Source organism: Ooceraea biroi, chromosome 2 (assembly GCF_003672135.1).
Source record: "Ooceraea biroi isolate clonal line C1 chromosome 2, Obir_v5.4, whole genome shotgun sequence".
Taxonomy (NCBI): domain Eukaryota; kingdom Metazoa; phylum Arthropoda; class Insecta; order Hymenoptera; family Formicidae; genus Ooceraea; species Ooceraea biroi.
The window spans coordinates 17466185-17476389 of record NC_039507.1 but is presented as its reverse complement, the minus strand read 5'-3'; the positions used below and the strand labels follow the sequence as shown (position 1 = coordinate 17476389).

The following is a 10205-nucleotide window of genomic DNA, read 5'->3' as shown; positions in this document are numbered from 1 at the left end:
CGCTTTGTTTGATTTACCCGTGACGGAAGGAGAGAAAGTCCGCCGCAATTAAGGGTGTTAATCCTCGTACAAAAGATCGGAAAATAACCGCCGCTTTTTATTTCGAATGTCGTTCGCGCGGCGATAACGTTCGCTCAGATTTCTATGATCTATACCCATCACCTGAATGAATATCTAGGCCATCATTAGGAAGAGATTAAAAACGTTAGAAGAAGAAGGTGCTACTTGAACGATCAGTGATCATTGTTCTTCCAGTTGTGCGTACACTGTGAACATCGTGTCTCTCTCCGCAATGCATTCATAAGCGAAAACCCTCATGCGACGCGCGCGACTACGAGTGTTGTTCACCACAGTCTATTCAGCAACTGGAAGATTTCAGTAGATATCACCAAGTATGCAATCGTAAATTGTCCGATACAGCCACGGTAGATACACAGCTGCATTATCTTTAATTGTAAAGCGGGAACATACATTTTATGACTTGTATCGTCGGACCAAGTGACGCAGGACTTCCGGATATCCGTTACAGATCGCTGAGGGTGAAACACATGCTCTGCCGACTGAGACAAAGATACCGTCAGTACATCGGTTTATACGAAGCGATGAAACATTCTCAACAATCGTACATCGCGCACGACATAACGATCATCCGTGTGCTCACCGAGTCTTGAGGTCCATCCGTTTCTAACTCGATAATCTGTAATCGCCTGTGCGTGTGCGAACTTGAGCGTTCCCTATAGAAAAATACACAAAGAAAAAATATTTTGTCATCAACATTGCGAACTTTTCTAATTGCGCAGACGTACACGTGCGAACAAACGTCTGCAATTGGTACCGGCGTTCTAAGAGATTGACATAGAAGCTTACCCACCAAGTCGACCACGTGGCCGTGAAGTGAGCGTCGACTGCGCCAAGAGAGTATGCGGTAAACACATTCGTGACACAAGAACGTGATCCGACCGAACTAAGCACATTTCTCAAAAAACATCTCGAGGAAATCAAGGTGTGACAAGCGTGGGAAACTGTTCTTGACACAATCGCATCATCTGTGCGGCGAACCCGTGTTAACAGAATAGTGCTAACGAAGTTCAAGAACTGAAAACGTCACTGGATTTATTCATTGAGACTGACCTCGCTCTGCAGCAAGGACTGTGATTTTTCACCGTTCGTCCGTTTGATTCTTCCGCAATCCACGCAAACGCCAGTGTTGTGACATACACCCGAGAAGGATAACGTCGAAGTGAAGCGACTCGGAATTTCTCTGTCGATCCTCGTCATCGCCTGATCCAAGAAAATTTGGAACGGATCAAAGACCATCGGCATTCGCGACGCGCGAGTTCAGAGTGAATCACCGCGAGTGAACAGCAAGGTAGCAAGATCCCGCCCGCAGGCAATCGTGAGCTTAAAAAGGCCCAGGTTGAAGTCGTTCAGCCCGGCTCGACGATCGACGTCAACAGGACGTATCAGCAGGCCTCTCAACAAGGAGGGTGGGTGCAGTGGTGCAGTGGTTGCCGGAGAGCCAGCGAGCGTGGGGTGGCCTCGTCCACAGGCGCCTTGGCACCAAGCGCACCGGGCCCCGGGGCTGCGGTGGTGGGTTGCCTGGTTGGGGTGTACCCGTGTTCTCCCTCCTCCACGGGGCCCAGGGGCCCCCTAACTCATCACCTCCAGGCTATCCCGAACCAGCAACAGCCGATCGGCTGCCGTGCCTGTTGCTGCGCGCATAGCAATCACCAGCCGGCTTCGGTCCAGCTTACCAGTCAGCGGGGCGGTCTATCGCTGAGGGTAGCGAGGGTGGCGTCCACCACCTCCGTCCGAGCCGCCCCCTACGCCCACCCCCAGCACCAGGGGCTGGGGCAGGAGTGCAGGTAATGATAAATCATTAAACATACATTGTAGCTTCACTTCGACACGTATATTACTACCCCCTACTACTACTACTACCACTACTAGTACCACTACCACTACTACTACCTCTACTACTACCACTACTACTACTACCACTACTAGTGCTACTGCTACGCTTCTGCTCTGCTCGTCGTCGTCGTCGGCAGTACTTGACAAAGCTAATATAAAAAAACAGTAACGATATACGTGTAGTAGCCGAAATTAAGAAAAAAAGAATATACAAAAAACACGGTTGATGGAGTAAAGAACGTTACCCAAAACCAAAAACGCACGAAAAAGGTGTAGGGAGGAGACGGGGGCATTGGGTGGAGGTGGTGCGCACATCCTCGGCAGCCCGATGCTGTTCGTCCCGTTCACGGTACCCACCTTCCCTGCGACGCATCATCAGACGACTCACCCTGCGCATCAGTCGCATCATCAACAGCTGCAGGCCAACAACCAGAATCCGGTGCAGCAGCCGCAGCAGCTTACCCAGCTGAATCAGCTGAGCCATCTGAATCATCAGGGCATCGTGCCGGCAACGACCAACCAGCCTATACACAGCACCAGCTGTTCGCCGCAGCAACAAGCAACGACACCGAACAAGGTAAAAAATTACTTGATACGCTTGATAACGCAGCCCCGTGTAATGGAACTCTGGAAATATCGGATTGTCGCGCTGCTTGGGGAATATATTCCGTAGATGGCTAGCGTAACGCGGCAAATATAATAATATCGGTTAAATTCTGCTTATATGTGTGTTCATTACACCAGACATGCATATGTGTCTTTGCGTCCGTGAGGGAGCCTTATTATAACTAGCAGAGTGCTATACGTACTGATATAACAGCTAATTATCATATGTAACATGATTATCTGCACGTAAGTATCTATGCGCTGATCGAACAAAATTCTCTCGATTTTATGAAGCATTCGTTTAGTTTTCTTTAATGTAGATAATGAAATTTTGATGAATTCAAGTCTGATGGAGTCGATGGCGACTCCAATATACTTTTTATTATGCTAGTCGATGTTAACATCAACGAAATAAATTGCCGTCATTTTAATTTTTAAAGTGACGATGATATAGCATATTCTGCCAGTAAAATACATATACATATAAAATTACATGTACAATTACATATACATTGTTATCAATGCTAGTACGTCATTTCTTTGTTAAATCCAAATTTTATTAAAATTCTATAAGTTTGGTATCACAGATTTTAAGACTGCTTTCCAGTTAAAAGTGGAATTAAATAGCACTAATAAAACATAATTTATTTGAGAAACTCCGTTTCAAGAAATAATAATGCAAACATGGCATATTTAATAATCTATTATATAACAATTGCATTTCCAATGTCCATTATAATTAACAGAGGAATAAAATAACAACCGTCTTTTAAAAATCATTTCTCTTCGTATTAATCTCGTTAGATGTATTTAAAGGACGACTGCGATGCCATAAATACTATGGATGCACATTGGTGAACCGTTCCTATCAAAATAACGCAATATCCGCGTCGCGTTTAATATCGCTCGTAATATCAGTATCGCGATACAAGTTTCGAAGCGCGCTAATAGATATTTATTAACATTGGGGCCGACAGCCACGATCTATAATCTATATAACGAGTAGGATTTCCTCTGACCGTCGTATGGTTCCGAACGACCTCTTCCTTGCCGCTATCGCCCATGGTGTCGGGATTGTTTCTTCATTTTTCTCGCCCGCACTTCCCCGCAACTATGCGCTTTTATTATCCTGGCGTAGATTCAAGTCAATTTTCTTTAGCAAGCCATAACTCGCCCGAAGATTCTCCCAAGGAGCACTGCGGCCGACGTGCCGTAGTGCGAGTAAGACGTCACTACGTTGGCAGCGAAAACGCGGTTTAATTCTTGAAGTCTGGCAATCCACGGGTGGCGCTTCCTTTTCCGGGGATCCGTCTCTGTATAGTCCCTCTGTAGCTGTAGCACAGTTTAAAAAGACCCTCAGCCTTTTCCGTTCTTGGCGTCGACCCGTCAATGATGAAAAAATATCGCAAATTCGTTCACGAATTCTTTTTTTAAATGAGCAGGATCCACAAAATTTCCATGTAGGCCATTTTGCAAGGAAATGTTATATTAATATGGGAGATTGATAGAAATTAATCTGCATCCTTATATTAACGATTACTTCGATAAACGAAGCTATATATATATATATATATATATATATATATATATATATATTTTTTAGGATATGCATTCTGTGAAATCTTGCATTTTTTATTAAAAGCGATATTAAATTTGTTTGTAACTTTTGAATGCGTATATTAAAAAACAAGAAAAGAAAAATCTACGTTTATAGATTTATTATTTAAAAGAAAATTTTGTGTTTTTCCACGGGGATTTGTGTCAGTGATGTAGAAAGATTGATAGGTTTAAAATCAATGAGGCTATCTACGTACATTTAACGCACGCTGTGTGAAACGTTTGATCAATAAACGATGTGTGAAGTGACTCTTACGTCACTCTGTGTACACCCACGTTGAATACACCATATATATCTATTTCCATTATGCAGCGTATAAGTGCGCGTGTTGTGCGGTGCATGTGAAAATGCTGACTTAATATACGCAGCGAGACCTTACATGTGTATCATTTACGGACAACATTTGCACATTGCACATTCGTGTATATGCACTATATAATTTACGTAGCAGTGACGTATATTCTGTTGTATATACATAATGTTACATATGCGCGAGCCGCGACATCCGTATGTATTACAAATTCGGAGCATCTACACGTGTCTACACTATAAAATGTGTACACACTCTGTGTACACCGGTTCTTGGACTGCGCGTATAAATTGCGATAAACTAGAATTTCTGCAAACGTGCTTGAAAGATGAAACGTTAACTTTCCACACACACACATCAGCTATTATTTTTATTCGAACAAATACAAAGAGGGAACTTTTGTTACACGCAAAACTTGTTACATATAAATTTTTTACTTTATTCTTAAACAATTTGATCGCACGATTTTGTTTGTTTTTCAGTTCTGTTGTTTAAGTGAATTGAAATGTTCCGTTAAAAAGTTAATGGCAAAATTAGAAATGAGATGCAGAACAATCTACATTCTTATCATACATATGTACATACGTGTCATACACCTAACACAATGTTCTCCTTATAGCATGTAAGAAAAGTAACAGACAGAAAAAATGCGGTAACACCTGTTGCCAAGAGTATCAATATTTAGTCATGTTATGTTTAGTCTATCTTATCGACGTAATCTATTAGACACATATGTTCCAATCTCTCTCCAATGTCTCATTCCATGCAGCTAAATGAATTATATCGATAATTTTCAAAATTTCGTACTTTTATAAAGCTATTTTTCCTTTTTATTAGAATCTTTTTTATATTATAATTGATTATATGTTATCTGTATTATGTGTATTATCATAATGTATAACAATATGAGGGAAAATTTAAATTAGAGAACACATGAGCTCTGATTACTGCGTGTATATATATTCAAATATTTATTAAATTTATTATTTTTGAAATTGATTGATTGATTTTATTTATTGAACAGTATGCAACAATATGCATTAAATATGTACGTACATTATTGACATGGAAATTTTGTGGAAAAATATCTTTGCAAGATGAGCGGAAAACGCTTTCTCATTCAATAAAGGGTTACAACTTCGCAGGTAGGCCTTTACGGAAGACCGAAGTATGAAGAAGCAATGACGGGGAAGTGGGGGAAAATACCAGAATTTCCAAAGCGAAGGAAATAGCTGCTACCCGGGTGGGTGGGTGGGGACGATAGGCAGGAAGACTTTGAGAGTTGTTCGCGTAACTTTATTAATTAAAGGCCGTTAGTCCTTGTTGCTCGATACACCTTATATAGCCGCCACGGTCATGGTTCTCTCATACAAAGAGCAAGCTTCTCGTCCCTTTTCCTTCCCTACACTTCTTGGCGCCTCCGTCAACGCGCTTATCCGCGTATCGATCATCGTCACTGTCCACTATAGTAAATAGTATCTTGCGTTAGTCTTTATGTATTGTCGCCTTTTCCTCGCTTGCGTAAACAATCTCTCTTAACGTGCTTCAATGAGCTTCTCCTTCAGTCATGTCAAGTAATTCAACATGCGTCACTATTAAAATCGCGTTTTACAGTTAAAAATACAACTTGCAAGATTATCAAGTGATGTAAGTTACTAAAAGATCCATAAATTTACTCATAACATAGTGTAAAAATCAATCTAAAAATAAATTCCAATATTGGAGTTAATTATTATACACTTTGTGCACCAAAGAGTTTATCGAACTCTTACTTGAATTTTGAATTTTAATTAAATTATTGCTTTTCGTGTAAATACACATTATTATGCTAGTAAGCTGGAAAACTATTATTAAACTCCAGTAAAGCAAAGTCTGTTAGATAATAAGTATGTTAGATATTATTAGAGATTATCAGAAAATGCAATTTAACAATGCAAAAAAATTTGTAATTTGTATTGTAAATCAATATTGTTTCTAAACATTTTCAATAACCAGTATTTCTTACCATTTTATCATAACAGAACACCCGAGAAAAGTATCTTAATATTTATTGATTTCGCATTTAACATCTTGCCTTTATTATTAATATTAACAAATAGAAGGTTTCATAAAATAAAATAGAAAATTAGAAATAGTTGTAGAAATAGTTCGCTTAATGACAGATTTACGTTTATAATAGTTATCATTGATGCCAAATTGCTTCTATTAGGGGTGTGATTTAGTTTTGAGGGTTTTTTTGCTCAAAAACGCATGTATTTAAATATGATAATGAATGAATACCTTAATCAAAATATTTTCCTTCGTTTTCTATCACTTTTTCCCATCTTTCTGGCAAGAGATGGATTCCACCACGATAAAATCACTCTTCTTTTCAGTTGATCCATTCGTCGACGAATTTTCGCACTTCTTCCAAATTATGAAAGTGTGTATCCTCTAAAGCGTGTTGCATCCACCGGAACAAATAATAATCGCATGGAGCAATGTCTGGAGAATACGCGGGGTGCGGTAAGACTTGCCATTCGAGCTCTAATAGTGTTTGTTTCACTGATAACGCAACGTCAGGTCGAGCGTTGTCACGAAGAAGAATCACTTTCCGTCGTTTACTCGCAATTGGTGGTCGTTTTTGGTCCAATGCTTGCTTCAACTTGTACAATTGGTACCGATAACGATCAGCCGTGACAGTCTCATGCGGATTTAACAGCTCATAGTACACTATCCCACCAAATACAGAGCATTACTTTTGAACCGTCAATATTGCGTCTCGGAGTGGATGTTGATGGTTCGCCTGGATCCACCCATGATTTTCTGCGTTTCGGATTATCAAAATAGATCCACTTTTCATCCCCAGTAACAATCCGAGACAAAAGACTCTTCTTTTTTTGCCTGGCGATCAACGAAATGCAAATGTTCAAATGGCACTTTCCGATAATTCATGTCGAACCCATTTCCCTTCTTTCTGAATTTTTCCTATTTCATGTAAATGTTTGGTAACTGTTGTACGATCAACATTTAATGCTCTGGCAAGTTCTGAAGTGGATCGTGTTGGATTTTCGTGCAATAATGCTTGCAAATCTGCATTTTCAAGCTTTCTTGGTTGTCCCGAGCGTTCTTTGTCCTTCACATCAGTATCACCACTTTTAAAGCGTCCACACCAGTATTCACACGTCTTAATTGATGGGGCAGAATCACCATAAGTTTCCACAAGAATTCTATAACCCTCAGCCGCAGTTTTGTTTTGATTAAAAAACAAAAGCAACGCATGTGGAAAATGCTAAAGAGCTTTCGGAAGTTGCATTTTTACGATGATATAAACACGACTGTTATTGCATCTATTGCTACAATGCTACTAAATGTCATGGATAATGTCAACACTGTAAGAAAGAACAGTTATCGGAAACAGCTATTGGAACAAACTGACACTACAGCCATTTGTTGCAAAACCCTCAAAACTAAATCACACTCCTAATAGATTAGTGCCATTGTCATCATTTACATATTTATTTTGCCGTACAGAAGAAACGAGATATGGGCTGTGCGAATTTTTTTAAACCACATTGCTTCTCTTCGAATTCCTTTCCTCCAGCTGTAATCAAATCGTGCAGTATCACTATCCTTCATGCATCCGACGAAATATCGCGTGTCCACAGAGCGTTAAACTGAAAAACAAGTGCTGAACATTATTGCAAGTTCTTCCCCTATCACACACCGAACAAAAAGGCGACTCATTCGCGCTGCCGTTTGCGGTGAGTTTCGGTGAGGTCCGGCGAGATCCGGCGAGATCACCAGATCGAGATCGCGAGTTTTTCCGCGCGTAAAGGAACTCTACAATTGCCGGGCGATATTGCAAACGTGCATAAGCGCTGAATTTTTTTTCGCGCAGCGTGACGCCCACTTTACGCCGGGTTCTATTAACACGGCTGTGTGGGAAACATCACACGGGGAAGATAATTACGAGCCGGCTGGCAAACGTAATGAAAAGAGTAACAAAGACGCATCCGACAAAGAGTCACCGGTTAGCACTTGTCATAATTAGGAAATTGCTTTCTGCACGGTAAAAATGTGTTGCGGCAAAGAAGAAAGTGCAGAAGGAACTCATTATGGGGGTGTGTAGGTTGGGGTGGACCTGTGTGCCCGTCCGCCTGCCTACCTGTCTGCGCGAACACGAGAAGAGAATGCGGATGGAGGGTGCCAGCCGGTGGAGCTGGTGCCAGCGGAGTGGGACATTCGCGAGGGGGGGGGGGGGTTGGCGGGGTTGGCCTCGCGTTTTCAAGGGAAAGCGGGCGCGGAGGTTGCCGGCGATGGCCAGGGGATGTGCCGCACGGGGAGAAGATCAAAGCACTGGAGATGATTTCATTACGACACGCCACTCGTCTACTACGTTGAAATATCAAAAGAGTGGCGGTCTCACACAAGTATGGCAGTCGGCGACGCGGCCGACGCGGCGCGTGGAAGTTTTCTGCACAATGCTCCCTTCTTGCCGGGCTAAAGAGACCCCCGGCATCCTGCGCGAGGTGAGGGAAAGACAACGCAGCGCGCGAAGGAAAGTCGGGGCGCGAAGCGACCCTCCGCGTCTCTGATTTCAAAGTCCGCTCTATTTGCTCAGAGGGATGAATATTAGCTCAAGCTGTCGTCTATTGTCGAAATAAACTCACCCCTGTTTCGGGATGCGTGTACGCGCGTTATCGGAGGTCAATGCCCCATCGAGTTGCAAAATTTTCAATTGACGAACAACCGACGAGCACTTCAGCGTATAGATATCGATTGCTGTAAACTATTGTGGGGCTTGTAGGTGGGAATCATAGGTTAATTACTAATATTCTTCATTGTTTCCAAAAACAATTACATTTTTCTAAACCAAATTATGTAAGAATTATGTTTATATTATTGTTTTTAGATGTTATGATGTGCGCATATCATTTTGTGTTAATAACTGCACTTTTCATTTGCACTCTAGAAGGATTGGTGATTGGTACATGCATCTTATGCTCTTGCATATTTCAGATAATAATATAAAATTGTCTTGATTTGCATAGAAGCAAAACACAATTAATTATATCGATTGATATTATAGTGAGCAATATTAGTGTAAATATGATATGTATTTAAAGAATTTAATAGAACGTAAAAACTTGATATTGCAGTAAACATATGACAGTATTTGTTCTAATCTGTTTTTTGCACGCGTTTTCTCTATAGAATTCTACATCATAGATATGGTACCAATCAATACCCAGTTTGTTAAATGCGTGATATAGGAATGGTGAGATTGCTTTCGTTTGTTATTGAGTTTGGAAATGATTTCAATATTGTCACGAAAATAGCTTCGAAGAATGTTAAAAACAACGACTGTCCACGCACAGAAATCCAATTTTCAATGAAAGAATAGAAATATTATGCAGCAACGTTCAATATTCTTTATTACGAATTGTTAATTAGGTTTCACCGGAGCTCACTCTAATAATCGGCGCAGCGAGATCTGAACTGAAATTTCGGACTTGGTACGTCGAGACCAAATTAAATCGCTTCCGCCTTGTTATCGAACTAATCACACTCGAGACCCGTTAAATCCACGCACCTTTGGCCGCTTGAATAAATTTTACAGGCCTTTGTATTTTTAATGTCTCTGTGTGTCCCGACCTTCCATCCGTTCGCCATTTATCGCGCTCTATCTCGCACGAGCTTAACGATGAGTGCGGAGAAAATCACAATCGCCGGTCTCGCCCGCGAGGTATGCCGCGCAATTTCGCGTGATTTCAA

At 41.2% G+C, this 10205-nt stretch overlaps 1 protein-coding gene across 4 annotated transcripts in view; it reads left to right on the top strand.

Moving 5' to 3' along the window:
• Positions 1-1731: 1731 nt before the first annotated feature.
• The window catches only part of LOC105278172 (nucleolysin TIAR), a 439676-nt gene continuing 431202 nt past the window's right edge, over positions 1732-10205 (top strand). For all 4 annotated transcript variants that reach the window (XM_026967878.1, XM_020031242.2, XM_011337029.3 and 1 more), the window contains exons 1-2: positions 1732-1865; positions 2185-2491. In XM_026967878.1, the coding sequence (XP_026823679.1) occupies positions 2243-2491 (249 nt within the window). In that variant the 5' untranslated portion in view covers positions 1732-1865; positions 2185-2242. The remainder of the gene's footprint in view (positions 1866-2184; positions 2492-10205) is intronic.